Source organism: Scophthalmus maximus, chromosome 12 (assembly GCF_022379125.1).
Source record: "Scophthalmus maximus strain ysfricsl-2021 chromosome 12, ASM2237912v1, whole genome shotgun sequence".
NCBI lineage: Eukaryota > Metazoa > Chordata > Actinopteri > Pleuronectiformes > Scophthalmidae > Scophthalmus > Scophthalmus maximus.
Window position 1 is genome coordinate 9,770,001 of NC_061526.1, and position 17,644 is coordinate 9,787,644.

General features: G+C 46.7%; 3 protein-coding genes across 15 annotated transcripts in view; all 3 read left to right on the forward strand.

The window, feature by feature from the left end:
- The window catches only part of LOC118320017 (sodium/hydrogen exchanger 9B2), an 11,490-nt gene extending 6,192 nt beyond the window's left edge, over window positions 1–5,298 (forward strand). Inside the window, exons 3-14 of one of the 2 annotated variants that reach the window (XM_035650800.2) lie at window positions 468–573; window positions 763–933; window positions 1,973–2,115; window positions 2,204–2,331; window positions 2,419–2,500; window positions 3,093–3,186; window positions 3,281–3,387; window positions 3,480–3,629; window positions 3,728–3,836; window positions 4,034–4,170; window positions 4,637–4,811; window positions 4,915–5,298. In XM_035650800.2, the coding sequence (XP_035506693.2) occupies window positions 468–573; window positions 763–933; window positions 1,973–2,115; window positions 2,204–2,331; window positions 2,419–2,500; window positions 3,093–3,186; window positions 3,281–3,387; window positions 3,480–3,629; window positions 3,728–3,836; window positions 4,034–4,170; window positions 4,637–4,811; window positions 4,915–5,000 (1,488 nt within the window). In that variant the 3' untranslated portion in view covers window positions 5,001–5,298. Of the gene's footprint in view, window positions 1–465; window positions 574–762; window positions 934–1,972; window positions 2,116–2,203; window positions 2,332–2,418; window positions 2,501–3,092; window positions 3,187–3,280; window positions 3,388–3,479; window positions 3,630–3,727; window positions 3,837–4,033; window positions 4,171–4,636; window positions 4,812–4,914 lie in introns of both variants that reach the window. The other variant, XM_035650805.2, reaches the window with a different exon arrangement.
- Window positions 5,299–5,867: 569 nt separating this feature from the next.
- Window positions 5,868–12,679, forward strand: LOC118319825 (serrate RNA effector molecule homolog). Its single transcript, XM_035650506.2, has 21 exons — window positions 5,868–6,005; window positions 7,290–7,412; window positions 7,560–7,670; window positions 7,787–7,948; window positions 8,332–8,392; window positions 8,472–8,769; window positions 8,867–9,162; window positions 9,252–9,401; window positions 9,486–9,618; window positions 9,827–9,954; window positions 10,040–10,101; window positions 10,202–10,280; window positions 10,375–10,539; window positions 10,621–10,797; window positions 10,880–11,033; window positions 11,214–11,326; window positions 11,419–11,499; window positions 11,607–11,757; window positions 11,877–11,978; window positions 12,124–12,250; window positions 12,341–12,679. Exons 2-21 carry the CDS (start codon window positions 7,294–7,296, stop codon window positions 12,414–12,416), a joined length of 2,745 nt encoding a protein of 914 aa, XP_035506399.2. The 5' UTR covers window positions 5,868–6,005; window positions 7,290–7,293; the 3' UTR covers window positions 12,417–12,679.
- A 1,168-nt stretch (window positions 12,680–13,847) lies between these two features.
- ift46 (intraflagellar transport 46 homolog (Chlamydomonas)) lies at window positions 13,848–17,238 on the forward strand. Of its 12 annotated transcripts, none has more exons than XM_035650888.2 (6): window positions 13,848–14,055; window positions 15,170–15,376; window positions 15,883–16,190; window positions 16,332–16,425; window positions 16,549–16,680; window positions 16,755–17,238. In XM_035650888.2, the coding sequence occupies exons 2-6, from the start codon at window positions 15,194–15,196 to the stop codon at window positions 17,112–17,114; spliced, it is 1,077 nt and encodes a 358-aa protein (XP_035506781.1). In that variant the 5' UTR covers window positions 13,848–14,055; window positions 15,170–15,193; the 3' UTR covers window positions 17,115–17,238. The 12 variants fall into 12 exon arrangements, with proteins under 12 accessions (XP_035506781.1, XP_035506780.1, XP_035506779.1 ...); XM_035650887.2 differs by having other exon boundaries at window positions 15,184–15,376; XM_035650886.2 differs by having other exon boundaries at window positions 13,848–14,044.
- The last annotated feature ends 406 nt before the right edge of the window (window positions 17,239–17,644 follow it).

Consider the following 17,644-nt stretch of genomic DNA (forward strand, 5'->3'; position numbering starts at 1 on the left):
CATTAAGATATGATACGTTAAGATATGATACGATTCAATACATTAAGATATGATACGTTAAGATATGATACGATTCAATACATTAAGATACGATACATTAAGATATGATACGATTCAATACATTAAGATACGATACATTAAGATATGATACGATTCAATACATTAAGATATGATACATTAAGATATGATACGATTCAATACATTAAGATATGATACATTAAGATATGATACGATTCAATACATTAAGATATGATACGTTAAGATATGATACGATTCAATACATTAAGATACGATACGTTAAGATATGATACGATTCAATACATTAAGATACGATACGTTAAGATATGATACGATTCAATACATTAAGATATGATACGATTCAATACATTAAGATACGATACGATACGTTAAGATATGTTTTAAGAGATGCAGTATGACTAGATAAATGTGAACAAATGTGTGTTTAGATGAAGATGGCAGCGTTGGAGTCGTCCTCCTGCTGTTCGTCTTGTATCAGTCTGAAGGACAGATGTCCTCGACCCCAGGGACTCTTCAGCCTGCTCATCACCAAAGGTAACAAACACTCTGTGTGTGTGTGTGTGTGTGTGTGTGTGTGTGTGTGACATCAAACCAGTGAGTAAATACTCTGTTACAGTCAAACTAAACCACAAACAACATTGTGATTTAATACTTAAATAAGAAAAGTGTATCTGTTGGAATGTGTGTGTGTGTGTGTGTGTGTGTGTGTGTGTGTGTGCGCAGTGTGTCTGTTCGCTCTGCTGTTCGGCGTCGTCTGGTCCATCACAGGAAGCGAGTGTTTACCTGGAGGGAACCTGTTCGGCCTCGTCATCCTCTTCATCTGCTCCGTTCTCGGAGGGAAACTGGTGGGAATGATCCAACTGCCCACGGTGCCCCCCTTCCCCCCCCTGCTGGGTACGACCCAACGATCTGATCTGATCTGATGTGATGTGATGTGATGTGATGTGATGTGATGTGATCTGATGTGATGTGATGTGATGTGATGTGATGTGATCTGATGTGATGTGATGTGATCTGATGTGATCTGATCTGATGTGATGTGATGTGATGTGATGTGATGTGATGTGATGTGATCTGATGTGATGTGATGTGATGTGATGTGATGTGATGTGATCTGATGTGATGTGATGTGATGTGATGTGATGTGATCTGATGTGATGTGATGTGATCTGATGTGATCTGATCTGATGTGATGTGATGTGATGTGATGTGATCTGATGTGATGTGATGTGATGTGATCTGATGTGATGTGATGTGATGTGATGTGATGTGATCTGATGTGATGTGATCTGATGTGATGTGATGTGATCTGATCTGATGTGATGTGATCTGATGTGATGTGATGTGATCTGATGTGATCTGATCTGATCTGATGTGTTCTGATCTGATGTGATGTGATGTGATGTGATGTGATGTGATGTGATGTGATCTAATCTAATCTAATCTAATCTAATCTAATCTAATCTAATCTGATCTGATCTGATCTGATCTGATCTGATCTGAATTTGGTCTTGCTTGATATAATCTACTCATGTGTATTAAACTAACTGAATCTGATCTGATCTGATCTGATCTGATCTGAATTTGGTCTTGCTTGATATAATCTACTCATGTGTATTAAACTAACTGAATCTGGTCCAATTGAATCCAGACTAAACAAACGCATGTCAAATTAAGATGAATCCTAACGCCTTTTCCTGTGTGTGTGTGTGTGTGTGTGTGTGTGTGTGTGTGTGTGTGTGTGTGTGTGTGTTTGTGTGTGTGTGTGTGTGTGTGTGTGTGTGTGTGTGTGTATGTGTGTGTGTGTGTGTGTGTGTGTGTGTGTGTGTGTGTGTGTGTGTGTGTATGTGTGTGTGTGTGTGTGTGTGTGTGTGTGTATGTGTGTGTGTGTGTGTGTGTGTGTGTGTGTTTGTGTGTGTGTGTGTGTGGGCAGGTATGTTGCTGGCTGGTCTGGTGTTGCGTAACGTTCCCTACATAACGGACGCCGTCTTCATCGACACTCACTGGTCTGCAGCCCTGAGGAACATCGCCCTGTCAATCATCCTGACCAGAGCCGGCCTTGGCCTCGACCCCTCGGTACACACACACACACACACACACGCACACACACACACACACACATAGTAAAACCAACTGTCCTCTTGAATGGTATGTGTGTGTGCAGGCGTTGAGTCGTCTGAAGGCCGTGTGTTTGCGTCTTGCGATCGGTCCCTGTGTTGTGGAGGCCTCCATCGTCGCTGTGGTTTCTCACTTCCTGCTGGGTCTGCCCTGGGACTGGGGCTTCATACTGGGGTAACACACACACACACACACACGAACACACACACTGGACATTGTTCTAAATGGATTGTTCCTGTGACACTGTACCTGTGTGTGTAGCTTTGTCCTGGCTGCAGTGTCTCCAGCCGTCGTCGTTCCTTCGATGCTGCTCCTGCAGAGAGAAGGATACGGAGTGGAGAAGGTAAGTTGACACATTAGACTGATCATAGCAAGGAAACCTTCAACAAGACCCCTAGAACCTTCTCAATGACCACAAGCTTAGGATCCACGGGATCCAGAGAACCTTCGAAATTACTACTAATATCTCCTGGAAGACCAACCAACCCTCCCCAGTGAAAACAAGAACAGACCAACTCAAGCAGAATTACAACCTCCTATATGAACCCTAATACCTCCTCAGTGACAACTACAACAAAGGACTTATAGAACGTCCAATAATGAAGGCTAGATACTGCTAACTGACTCCTTAACCCACACCCAGGACCCCTAGACCTTGTGTTCACACAAGAACCACCTATAGGACCCCAGAAGCTCTTACATGTCCTCCGGAAGACTTCTAACATCTTCAAAACCCAGTGGAACCACCTAAACAACAAGCAGAACCACCTTAAGGACTCAAAAATGTTCCCAATCACCCTCGGATTGTCTTCCCTGATCACATGAACCTCTTAAGGCACCACCAGTTCCACCGATGGGGCAACAACACATTTTAGTCCTGAAATGGTGCAGTGATGTTCTGTGACGTCCTTTTATGATTCTGTGTGCTGGCTCAGGGAATCCCCACCCTGCTGATGGCTGCTGGGAGCTTCGATGATATTTTAGCCATAACAGGATTCTCTACATGTCTGGGAATCGCCTTCTCTACAGGTCAGACGGGGAATATCCTCTTATCTATTATGTTCTGCTCTGTTAAACTCTATATGTCTATATTCAACATGCTGTGACTGTGTTTGTCCCGCAGGTTCCACATGGATGAATATCCTGAAAGGTCTCCTGGAGGTGGTGGGAGGGGTCATAGCCGGGCTGGTTCTAGGTCTGTTCTTGTGCTGCTTCCCGAGCAAAGACCAGGTTTGACTGAAGTTTTACAAAATCCAAACCACATTCAATTATTTAAATGATCAATTATGTTTTAAAATGCTATGTACTCTCTCTGCCTACAGGAGGAGCTGGTGTTGAGAAGGACTCTTATGCTGTTGGGTCTGTCCATATTTTCGGTCTTCTTCAGTCATGTAATTGGTTTCGCTGGAGCCGGTGGTCTCTGTACGCTGGTGCTGGCCTTCCTGGCCGCTCTGGGCTGGAAAACCGACAAGGTTAAACACATCAGAACCACTTGGATCCAACATCTGCAACATTAGCAGGTCTTGACCCATTCAAACCACTGACCAGGGGTCTTCATCATTTCATCCAGGCTCCGGTGGCGGCCATGGTGGGTCAGTCATGGGATGTTTTCCAGCCTCTCCTGTTTGGTCTGATTGGAGCAGAGATCACCATATCAACCCTCAGCCCAAACACCGTGGGTAAGAACCGTACTCAGAGCAACCAAGAGAGGAGGCAGTGTAGGGGCAGATACTCGCCATTGTCACGTCGTTTTTCGATTTAAGAGCCTCACATTCCATTTGCGATGGCTCCGCCATCTCCAACCTTTGACTCAATACATTGTGGAACCATGCCACAACCATGCTGTCGTTCTCTACTGGTGCTTCTCTGTGTTCAGGTCTGGGTCTGGCCTGTATCAGTATCGGTCTGGTGATCCGTCTGCTTGTGACCTTCGGGCTGGTTCATTTCGGAGGATTCAACCTCAAAGAGAAACTCTTCATCGCTGTGGCCTGGCTGCCCAAGGCCACCGTACAGGTGAGCAACAGGACCCCTGGACCTCCAGGACCTTCTGCGACCCAACCTATAACCTTTGGTTGGTTATGATGACTGTAACCACTGTAACATTCTCAGTCACAACTTGAACCATGTTATAGGTCTTCCACAATGACACGAAATGGCTTTAGAAGACAATTACAGGGCTGTTTAGGAATCGCACAAATACATCAGTGACCATGACAGTTACCGAAATGACCAACAGAGCCCCCACTAGGTCTGAAACCACATCAGTCAGTGGACTCACCTACACTCTTTAGAACCTACTCACTAACAATAAAAGTCCATAGGAACCAATTCAGGGTCAATTTTGCGATCATAAGAAGAGCTGAGCTGAAACAAATCCTCCTCCAGGACCAGTGATGAACATCTTCAGTGACTATGTGATCGAAATTTGTGGACTGTGAACATTCTAACCTGTGTTTTTTTAATTGTCTGTGTGCGTCAGGCTGCGATCGGCTCGAAAGCTTTGGACATGGCCAGAGAGAAGGGGGACGACGCCATGATCAAGTTTGGATTGGATGTGCTAACGTTAGCTGTGTTAGCCATTCTCACAACAGCTCCCATTGGAGCGCTGGGCATCGGACTGGCGGGACCACGCCTCCTGGCCCGACAGGTCAAGGGTCAGTGTGTCACTTCACGATTGAATCTTCTACGTATTGATTTATGTTTAAAAGTCATGTTTAGATTAAAAGACAATGTTGTTATATTTATATTTTTTGGCAGATGAAACAGAGGGCGGAGCTACAAATCCAAGCAGCATCGGAATTGGTCGAGAAAAAGATAACGTGAACCTTGAGACCAAGCTATGAGGCTTCTGATTGGACAAACTGAAAACCACTATAAATAGCACTCCCTATGTTCACCCTTTATGTAGATGATAAACAATGATTTATATATGTGCATTTGCTGTATGTTTCTTAAATGCTTTGACATGCTAATGCTAGCTTTTGCTAGATACTGCCACACACCACATGTTCAGCTGCTGATGTTACCACTGTTGTATACGACCGGATGAAGATAAATCACCGCCTATTTCACACGACTGTATGACTGCAACACTCACAGATGAAAATTGATAAATAACAAAAATAAAAAACTCAAAGTTAAGTGAAAATTATGATTTGTACTAAAATGTATGAGAAGTATGATATTCAAAAATTGGCAGATAATGATTCAAAATTACGGGTAAGTAAAAACGACAAACGTAAGCCTAAGGAATTCAAAATGTGTTAGTAAAATGAGAATTGTTACGTATATATTTGAATTTGTATGTTAGCATTCAAATATGAAGAAAAATGTAAGCCATAATTATGAAATACAAATTCAAACATTCAATTTCATTCAAATTAAAATGGAGGTTAATCCGGTTCAACGGATTGGGAGATTTTGGTTCAAACATTTTTGTTTTTCAAATGGATCAGCCTCAATCCTCTTGGATTATAGCTAATTACAAATTCAGGATTTGTATATTATTTTATCATTTTATATTTATACATTTTTCAGGTGTCTGGTCAGTATTAATCAGGGATTTGTTTCCCCTATTTTATTTTATTTTATTTTTATTTCATTTTGTTATTTTTCCATGTTCGTCGTTGAGTTTTGCACATCGGGGCCGCCGTACTGTGGTTCATCTTCTCGCCTGAAGGGGGCGCGTTCGTTTCTTTCAGACCGAAAGCCTGGACCGGAAATACATCTGCCTGAAATAAGGCGGACCGGAAGTGTCGTTAGTTGGTTGTGCTCTCGGTGCGCTGGCGGTGAAATTCTCTCGCTAGCTGCGGAGCAAATTCTCCACTTTGTGAACGTCGACGTTTCAGGTAAAAACGCCGGAACTCATCAAAGGCAACGTTTGTTCTGCGTGAAATGCAAAGCGAACAGCAGCCGGAGATCATGTCCCCAGTAGCACGCGGGAGTAGCGCAGATGCTAACCAGCTAATTAGCCGCTGTTAGCTTGTTTCGGCTAACTGCTAACGCTAGCATGACTGGAAACAGCGATTTGGATTGATTCTTGTTCCGTGACTTTTTCTTACGGCTTCTGTGTTCTGGCTGAAATCCGCTGCACTTTTCTAACGGTCGTCTTCTTGGGTCGCAAATTATGAGAACAACTAATGGATCGACTGTAACATCGAGAACGTAGTTTATGAACAGCCACTGTTCGAGGCAGCGTCAACACAGTTCACCTGGGGTCAGGTACAATCTCCCCTCAGTGCTCCACATGGGAAATGAGATATTAACAATATGAACGACGAAGAAAAGAAGCAATTCAGCTTTATTACAAACATTTAAATCCAGCTGTAGCAACAGTTTGATTCATTGCTATGCGGATCAATTCATGTATAAAACGTTGAATGGTTTTATTTAATCTGTGTAAATATTAATATGAACAGTGATGAACAGTCAACTTTATAACGTCAAGGTTTCACCGTGAGGATTTCAGAGGTGGTTGTATCCACAGGAAGTGATGTCACACCGAGGAGAGTCGTTGTGGATCCCAGGGATCGTCATCGTTTAATCTGATCACTTGTTGGTTCATAAAATGGTGAAAAATGTCGATTGTGTTTCCTCAAACCTCAACATGATGTTTTGTTTTGTCCTCACACCAAAGATCTTCAGTTCACTGTCACAGAGGAGCAAAGAAACAAGAACATGTTCACATTTAAGAAGCTGAAATCAGAGACTTGAACCAATCAATCGATTATCAAATTAGTTGGCTTGGTTAATTTAGTAGTCGAATACTAATCAATTAACGGTTGCAGCTCTGGTTGATTCAAATCATCATTTCTCCTCCATCATCCAGAGTCTGATTGAAAAATAATGAAATATTTTACAGAGGAATCGATAATAAAGTTCTCGTTCATCTGTTTAACATTTGGCACTTTAATGTGATTTTAGAGAAATAAATGAACATTGGACAACCAATCAATATACTTAATCTGCTCTGGATGCGAGGGCATCCAGAGCAATCATCAACCAATCATTCAATCAACAGTCGTCAAATCATTTCAACCGTTTTTATAATTCAAAAAATCCAAACGTGTGGTCGGACAAAAGCTTCGGCCCTGTGACGGTGAGTTTAACTGCGTCTCTGTGTTTTTCTTCAGTCCAATGGGAGACAGTGATGACGAGTTCGACAGGAGGAGGCGGGACAAGTTCAGGAGAGAGAGGGGCGACATGGAGCGGTCGAGGGAGAGGGAGGAGCGGAGGCGGGACGACTGGCCTGACAGGTAAACACCTTGATGCTTTGACATCTCTCGACCTCATCAGTCACACGCTTCTTTGTCTTCTGAGGTCATCCCTGAACCATGAATTACACGTGCGAAGATTATTGTGTGTGTGTGTGTGTGACCGGTTGGTGTCGGTGGTGTGTTCAGGGACTGGGACCGTGGCCGAGAGAGGAGGAGGGATTACGATCGCGGACGCAGAGAGAGGTTCTCTCCACCTCGACACATCAGTCCTCAGCACAAACGCATGAGGAGAGACTGGTGAGTGAGTGAGTGTGTGTGTGTGTGTGTTCCAGCTGCACATATGTAAAGGTCACTAAAAGGTCACACGTGAGCATTCAGTCACGCTCTCTCGTTGTTGGGTGAATGTTTTTCAGGGACGACCACCGAGGGGGGGAGCCGTACCGCTACGACCTTCCGTACGGAGGAGGAGGAGGAGGAGGAGGAGGGGGTCCGTTTCCGGGGGCGGGGCCTCAGGGCTGGCATCCCGACCTCCCCCACCTTCATCCTCACCATGGAGGTCACCCGCTGCAGGGCAGGTAGGTCAAACAAACACACACACACACACACACTCACTCACTCACTCACTCACTCACTCACTCACTCACTCACTCACTCACTCACTCACTCACACACACAGGAAACTGTATAGGTTTTTTTATTATTCAGACGGGACGCCTGGTGTTTTCCTTCCTTACAATATCCTGGGTAAACTTAATGATATAATAATTTCAAACAAATAAAATGTTTGCCAAAGGAACCAGGGAATTGAACTGCTGACTATCTGTTAAGTGGGCGACCCGCTCCCTCCCCTGACTAGTTGAATGTCTGATCCCAGTTCCGTCAGTAGCTATTATTATGACGAAGGATTAAACTCACGTGACAGGAAGTAGGATCTTACCCGGCTCTTCTTCTGTCCCAGGTTGGGGATGATGGATCCCGACCTCCCACCTCCTGGTCCTCCCACAATGAGGAGCTTCAAGGTGAGCGAACACTCCAAACGAACGTCTGTGACCCACGGGGGGTTGACGACGGGACTCATTGTGATGATTCGTTCTGCAGGAGTTCCTGTTGAACATGGAGGACAGCGTCGACGAGACGGAGGCCGTGAAGCGCTACAACCAGTACAAGCTGGACTTCCGGCGGCAGCAGCTGCAGGACTTCTTCCTCCAGCACAAAGAACAGGAGTGGTTCCGCTCAAAGTACCACCCTGACAACATTACCACCAGAAAGGCGGAGTCTCTGGCCGCCCTCAAAACCCGGCTCGGCGTCTTCCTCTTCCTGATGGACAACAATTGGCTGGACAACGTGTCGCTGGACATGGACCACTGTCCCGCCATCATCAAACTCCTTGATGCAGGTGAGTGTTCACATACATCCAGTGAACTGTCGTCACCTTGCCGGGGTTTCAGGGTAACTTAACTCTGGTGTCTCACTCTTTGTGTCTTTCCCTGCAGCCGTGATAAAGATGGAGGGAGGAACAGACTTTGACCTGCAGGTGCTGGAGGCGCCAGCTGCTCCTGTGGCATTGCTGGCGGCACCGACCGGGGGGGAGGCAAGCAGCGCCAGCGGAAGCAGCAACAGCAACATCAGTAGCAGCAGCAGCAGTGGAGGAGGAGGAGGAGCAGCCGGGGGGGAGAAGAGTCAAGGAGATTCAAGTGGAGGAAGCGTCAGCGGTCAGACGACTTCGGAGGCGACCGGGAGTCGGACGGAGGCGACGACCAGCGGCGAGACGAGCGAGACAAAAGATAAGGTCAGAACGATGATGTCAAACATCGCGTCTGTTGAGGACACTTTAAAGCCAGGTCGTTAGAAATGATGAACGTTTGTTTTGTGTCACAGGACTGTGAAGAAGAGGCCAAGCAGAACGGAGAAAAGGAGAAGGACGAAGAGGGCGAGGAGGGGGAGGAAGAGGAGGAGGAGGAAGAGGGGGAGGAGAAGAAAGATGATGAGGAGGAGGAGGAGGGGGAGGAGAAGACGACGAAGAAGAAAGTGAGTTAGATTCTGATTGATGTAGACGCTCTTTGTCTCTGTGGTGCTGGTGTTAAATATCCTGTTGCCTCCTCGTCCACACAGGGCAGGAAGAGGAAACGGAGCGTGTCGGCGGACAGTGGGGAGGGCAGCGCCTCTGACTCTGACTCCTCCCACTCTGACGGAGACAAGGAGGAAGATGACGAAAAGGAGGAAGAGGAGGAGGACCGAGCGGATGGTACTGACCGCATGGTTCTCTACTGAAACGCCGTCGAATGAAAAATGAGTGTGTAAAGAAATGTCTTTGTTTCTAATCTGTGTGTGTGTGTGTGTGTGTGTGTGTGTGTGTGTGTGTGTGTGTGTGTGTGTGTGTGTGTGTGTGTGTGTGTGTGTGTGTGTGTGTGTGTGTGTGTGTGTGTGTGTGTGTGTGTGTGTGTGTGTGTCAGAGCGTCGTAAGGAGCGGGGGAAGGAGAGGGAGAAGGAGGCTCCAGCGAAACCCCGCCCCCTCCACCTCACCACCTCCCTGTTCATCAGGAGCATCCCACCTGAGGTGTCCAAGGAGGAGATCACTGCTGTGAGAGAACACACACACACACACACACACACACACACACACACATATCCAACACTGGGAACTAACTGGGCTGATGTGTGTGTAGCTGTGTCGCAGGTACCCGGGCTTCCTGCGGGTGGCACTGTCGGACCCTCAGCCCGAGAGGAGGTGGGTGTATTTCAGCTTTGTTTAAAACTCAAACCTGTCTTAAGTGAGATACACTGTGTAAGACGACATAGTAACAAGTTGCGTGTATGCGGTGTGTCAGGTTCTTCAGGCGGTGCTGGGTGACGTTCGACCGCGGTGTGAACATCAAGGAGACCTGCTGGAACCTCCAGAACATCAGGGTAAACCCACGAGAACACTTCACAGAACCGCCACTAACATGGACTGATGGACTAATGAAAAGCTTCCTCCACCTCTTCCTTTCCTCCTCCTCAGCTCAGGGACTGTGAATTGTCTCCGGTGGTCAACAGAGATCTGTGTCGACGCGTCCGCAACGTCAACGGTCTTACTCACCACAAACCAGTGCTGAGGAATGACATCCGCCTGTCGGCCCGACTCGTGCACAGCCTGGACCAGCGGGGAGAGCTATGGGCTGGACAGGTACGGGCCTGAAAGCCTCAGTTAGACCAGGCACTAAATTATCCATAACCCCTCAATAACTTTGTGTGTGTGTGTGCGTAGATGGAGACGAACCCCGTCCTGAAGAACATTACAGATTACCTGATCGAGGAGGTGAGCGCTGAGGAGGAGGAGCTGACAGGTGCCGCCGGGGGCAACGCCGACGGAGGGGGCGACGCCAAAGACCCCGCCTCCTCCTCCTCGGATGTTACCGTGGAGACGGACGACAAGCTGATGAAGGTGGGAGGAGCTCATGGGCTATCTGCTTCTGTCCTTCTGTTTTTGAAAATTATGATTCTGACGGTCTGGTGTGCGTGTGCAGGTGCTGGACAGACTGCTGCTCTACCTGCGTCTGGTTCACTCTGTAGATTATTATAACTTCTGTGAATATCCTGCTGAGGATGAGATGCCTCATCGCTGTGGCCTGATCCATGTACGAGGACCCCTACCTGTGGCCAAGATCACTGCAGCCGAGGGTACAGACACACACACACCACCAACACCAAATATATAGAACGTGAATTAAGAAAATCAACATAATTTCCTGTCATGAGTCATACAAGTTTATCGGTGAGGTCTGGACCCGTTGATTTGTGAACTCGTAGCACTCGTAATGTGCTGTGGGTGTGACCTGGTGCTGTGCTCTGATTGGACAGTGAGCGAACATCAGAGGATGTGTGAGGAGCGTCTGTCTCCACTGCTGTCGCCCTCGGAGACGCTGAGCGAAGATGACGCCGCCAGACTCGGAAAGAAGGAGCCGGAACAAGAGGTGCGACACCCGTCTGTCTGTCTGTCTGTCTGTCTGTCTTTCTTTCTCTCTGTCCCTCCCACTATCTGACTCCCATCTGCTCGTCTGCTCAGGTGGAGAAGTTCCTTTCAGCCAACGCTCAGGAGCTCAGTAAAGACAAGTGGCTCTGTCCTCTGAGTGGCAAGAAGTTCAAGGTGCGTCCGTGTTTCCTGTGGTGATGTCAGGAGACATTTTTTTTGTATGTTGACCTGACAGAGTGGTTGCCGTGGTAACCCTCAGTGTTGTTGTTGTTGTTGTTCAGGCTCCAGAGTTTGTCCGTAAACACATCCTGAACAAACACGGAGAGAAGGTCACCGCCGTGCGACAGGAGGTCGAGTTCTTCAACAACTTCCTACTAGACGCAAAGAGACCGGCTCTACCTGAGAACAAGCCCCTCCTACCGCTGGTGCAAGGTGAGACACGCACGCACACACACACACACACAGTCAAACTACCACACACGTGCACATGATGTGCTGGGGAAAGGCACTCGACTGAGGACATTCTTCTTCTCCTTCCTCTTCTCTTCCAGCGACGCACCCTGGTGTTCCCGGATTTCCTGGTCAGGCGCCGCAACAGCAAAGCCTTCTGGGATATCCCCCTGGAGTCAGACCACCGATGCCCGGCTTCCCTGGTACACACACATACGCACACTTACACACCTTCGCCATCACGTCCTAATCATAATTTACGTTCATGTAAAGTTGGTCAGACGTGGAGGGTTTTTTCTACGAAATGCCAGAACATTATTAAAATGCGTGTGTGTGTTTGTTTTGAAGGTGGGGGACCTCCGTACCCTCCTAACCAGTTTGGGGTTGGCCGTGGTAACTACGACAACTTCAGAGGACATTTAGGAGGAGGAGGAGGAGGAGGAGGGGTGTTTCCTGGGAAACAGAGAAACAACAGGTGATGTCTGGACCGAGTGACGACGGCGTCACAGTAAAATAAATGTATTGATCACATATCGATGATCTCTATCTCTCTCTCCATGTGCAGGGGCGTTCGAGGGGACCCCCGATCGATCATTGAGTACCGAGACCTCGACGCTCCCGACGACCTCGACTTCTTCTGAACACAACAACGTCGAACCACAGGATGGTTTTTTGTTTTTGTTGTTTTTTAAAAACTTTTTTTATTTCCATGATTCTCATTATCTTCCCTCCATCTTTAGCTTGTCTTTTATTGTTTAGTTAGGACTGAGAGTGTGTGTGTGTGTGTGTTTGTGAGACTGTGGGTGTGCGTGTGTGACTGTGTGTGTGACTGTCAGCAATTAGTGATGATGATCTGATTCGTTCACTTTCCAATAAAGCTCCTTTGAGGAAGACTAATGATGAAGATGTGTGTTGATGCAGCTTCTCTCGGGATCAAATGATCTGATCTAACCGTCGGGTGAAGACGAACTCAGAGCAGCTGATCAGAGTTACAGTAAAAAAAAACAATAGAGCTCAGATACTGAGAATCAGATTTAAACGTATCTTTCAAACCAAAGACTGTTAATAAAGAATCAATAACATGAAGACGATAAGTGACATGATAAACTATATATTTTAGCACTTTGAGATTGCTTTTAGCAATGAAGTGCTCTATAAATGAAATTTATTATTATTATTATATAATTGGTGACGCTGATCAATACCTCATGATGATGAGAGATATTGAGCAGCGTTCTAATAAGAGACAGTATCATGTTACATTTTATTATTCATTGTCACAGTCTCCTCGTCTCCCGAGCTGCAGTGATCCGATAAAGTAAAACAGATTCTGACTGGAATCTTTTAATAATCTTTATTGAATTCAACTGTATTTACTCTGAGCTTAACGGTGAGTGAAAATCCTGTCCACATTTGGAATAATTTGAATATTAGCCATAATGTCGTAACCACCCAAGGGCGACGATCCACCAGCTGAGAGGTTTTGAAACGTATCGTAGTAAATCACTACCCACAATTATCAACTAACTTATTTTCCATCAGTGATTAATCTGTTGATTATTTTCCTGGTTTCATCGATTAGTTGTTTGGTTCATAATATGGTGAACAAATGTTGATTGTGTTTCTTAAAACCTCAACATGTTTTGTTTTGTCCACACACCAGAGATATTCAGTTTACTGTCACAGAAGCAAAGAAACCAGAACATATTCACATCAAGAATCTGAAATAAAAGAATTATGACTAATTTTTTGAATAAAAATGATTTGAAACGATTAATCAATTATCAAAATAGTTGGTGATTAATTTAGTGATTAACTGTTGCCGCTACAATTTAATGGCCGTGTAATATAAAAATAATTGTCATGCTTTTTTGCCTTTTTTCCATTTTCCAATTTTTTTGCTCATAAGTTGTTTTATATTAATTATTTGTTATAAATTGCTCAAAACTCTATGCAACGTCAATTGAAATCCACTTCCGGAGTCGTTCTTAAAGCGGGCGGGGTCACCGCCGAGTGTCCCAATCAGAATCCTGTAGAACGACGATGCTCATTATTATTTTATTCTTCCCAGTGATCTGATTGGTCAGAAATCGGACCGACGGCTGCCTATGATCTCCGCCGCGGAGCTAGCGGCGTTAGCCCGCCGTTAGCACAAGTTACCATGGTGATTAACTCCGGTCGGAAGAGAACCAGGACTCGACGGACAGAAAGAACCAGAAGTCCGAGCCCAGAGTCAACTGTGAACCGTGCGTCGTAGCACAGGCCCCCGGTAATCACACGTTAAAACGGTTTCCTCCGGTGATTTAAACCCGCTCCCGTCGCTCGGCGGCTCGCGGTTAGCATAGCAACGGGCCTCGTTGTTATGCTAACGAGGATCGAACACGAAGCGTCGGAGAGACGAAGTTAACAGAAAGTTACAACGGCCTCGGTTCGAGCACCGGGTCCTGTTCCGGGTCCGGGTCCGGGTCCGGGTCCAGATAAACTGTCGACTGGTTGAGAGGAGTCGGTTGAACCGGTGGATGGATGAGAGTGATCCGGTGACCGGTACTGGTTGCTGCTCTTCTTCTTCACGGGTCTGCTCGTGGGTTCGGTTCTGCAGAAGCAAAACAAAGAGGAAATACAAAATAAGAATGTCTCACTTGACTCAAAGTGACTTGAAACGGACCAGAATAACAATATAAATGATGTAAACACAACATGTATTATGATGAAATGTGAAACCAACAGAATCAGACAGAAACTTCATACTGTCCAACCTGTCTGCCATTAAAATATACACAAATATATATCAATATACTCAAATATATATCAATATACTCAAATATATATCATTATACTAAAATATGTATCAATATACTCAAATATGTATCACCATGATAGTCTAGTACACAATCAGCTGAAGGTGTAAGCAGCGCCACTGGTGGCTGAAACAGGTATGGCAGCTGAGCGCCAATGATACAGCCCGTAAAGCTACAGTGAGTAATATTTAGAAGAACTTATTCACAGAGTTGAATATATTGTCCATAACTCTGTGTGCATATATGAGTTAAATATAGTTCCATGAGGTGACCCGACCTCCGTGTGAGTCTCCATGTTTCTGCGTCGTGTTGAATACAGGTGTTGAACTAAACGGTCGCATTCACGTTGAATTTGCCGCGCGGGTTAGATTACATACAAACATAAAGTCAGGCGACGCGAATGGCAAGCGTGGCCCCAAGCACGAGGTCCGCCCGGGTTGAAATATTTGACATTTAGCATCATATTCGTGTGACGTGTTGACGCGATAGCCAATGAGCGCTGAGATCCTCCCTCCTGTCATTGTATCATGAATTGTACCGTACGTCAGAACGACTATGAAACAGTGAACTCTGAACTTCCCCTCATCACGGTCCAGATCTGTCTCAACAGTTGGTTTCCGATGGCGCGGCCCGACCCAGAGGAGGACACCAGCCGCCTGCTGAGGGACCAGCAGTACGACGAGAGCCTGGAAGTGAACGACTCCGAGGAGGTAGCCAGCGTCTACCGGCCGAGTCCCCGCAGCCCACGCCAGGTAACGTCTGGCGGGCGCTGCCAGACCCCAAACTCTGCGTCTGTACTGAATGTAATTAAAGTACCACAGTAACAGTACTAAATGTAGTTAAAATACTACGGTATAACTGCAGTACTTCGTGTAGATTACAGACTATCAATGTCTGTATTTAAAGATGGACGACACGTCTCATGGAAATTAAGCTAAACTATCTCCGGTTCAGGCACCGCCATCTTTAGCTGGTGACATCATTTGTGACGTAGTGTTCGTGGTACTGAGGTCCTGCCCATACATGAGTGTCAGCTGTCAATCATGACGTCTTTATAGCATCAAATAACTAATGAAAACCAAACTGATCAGAAACATGAACACCAGTGTGATATGAACGACCTCACATGAAGCATGAAGGGGCGAGTCTATGACCTGTACTGCAGCTAGCCACCAGGGGTCGATCCAGGTGATGACCTGTCACATCTGTCCATCTTTATCTGCCTGTCGATGGCTCAGACACTTTCTATTGGGACGTCAATGAACGCGGATGTTGTTTTTCACACGTGTTTACTGTTTTGTCCTGTCAGTTACAGTCCCGGAGGAGCCGGGGGGGGCGTGGCCTGATGTCGGCCAACAGCAGCAGTGATGAGTTTGACGAGGACCACAAGCCTTCAAGGGCCAGAGAGCCAATCGGCGGACAGCCTGGGGCCAGTCCGAATGAGGACGAGGAGGAGGAGGAAGAGGAGGAGGAGGATGATGACGAGGAGTCTGACTCCGACGATACAGATGACGAGGATGAGCCTGAGCAGACTCCGGAGGGGGCGTATGACCCGGCCGACTACGCCAACCTGCCAGTCAGCACCGAGGTCAAAGAGCTGTTCCAGTACATCACACGGTGAGAGGAGGAGGAGGAGGAGGAGCTCTTCATCACTTCATCAGACAAACTGGGTGCCTTCGTTTCCCAGAGTGGAAGGTGACGTCTTGTTTTCATGCAATCAGCAAATCCAAAGTAACTCCTCCCCCCCTCCCCTCTCAGTTACACCCCTCAGTCCGTGGAGCTGGATCACAGTCTGAAGCCATTCATCCCAGACTTCATCCCAGCGGTCGGAGACATCGACGCCTTTCTCAAGGTAACGGAGAGGATTTCAGTGGCAGCCATGATGAGAAACATGATCTGTGATCTCTAACCTCAATGTGTGTGTATGTGTATGTGTTTGCGTGTGTGCGTGTGTGTGTGTGTGTGGTGCGTCCAGGTGCCCAGACCGGACGGTAAAGCAGACGGTCTGGGTCTGGTGGTTCTGGACGAGCCCAGCGTGAAACAGTCAGATCCCACGGTCATGTCGCTGTGGCTGTCGGAGGATAGCAAACAACATGGAGCCACAGAGGTACACACACACACACACACACACACTTGTACGACACACACACCTGTCCCTGACGCCCGTGCCTCTGTCCACAGCTGAAGAAGGTGACGAGTGTGGCGAGGCCGGAGTCGAACCCCCGGGCGGTGGACAGCTGGGTGGAGAGCATCGGCGCCCTGCATCGCTCCAAACCGCCGGCAAGCGTCCAGTACGGCCACGCGATGCCCGACATCGACAGCCTGATGCAGGAGTGGCCGTCGGAGCTGGAGGAGCTGCTGGGCCGCGTGCAGCTGCCACCCGCCCGCCTCTGCGGCGGCCTGGCGCAGTACGTGGATGTGGTGTGCGGCATGCTCGACGTCCCTGTCCACGGCAGCCGGGTCCAGTCGCTGCACCTGCTGTTCAGCCTCTACCTGGAGTTCAGGGACTCCCAGCACTTCACTCGCAGGACGCACTCCTGACGTGGCAGGTAACCACGACGATGGCCTTCGCGAACTCTGACCCGATGACGCAGACCGGCCTTGACCCCATGGCGACTTGCTCCTGTTTTTACCCTGTGAAATAAAGTTCAACGTGTTACTGAAATGTTTATTTTTGTCTTCTGACTCTCAGCCAATCGCACGTCGCTCAGTGTTGATGACATCACAAGATGTCAGTTCTGTTGTCGGCTCAGTTTCCATGACATTAAGAAAATGATAAAACTCTACAGTCATAAATATAAAGCAGAAATAATTTACATAAATATATTTACATGTTTACAAATTTATCTAACACCGTTATTAGACTGGTCAAAATTAAACTGTAAAAATCTATCCCATTGAATGCCATTGAATTAAGAAATGTAAATCTTATAGTATTAATAATTGTAACCATAATTAGAATGTAAAAAAATATTATAATAATAGATAATACTTGTATGAATAATAAAATGAAAATATTCCGCAAATGGAATCAGTGGTGCGCCACCATAAAGTGTCCCCTGTCGGTTGCT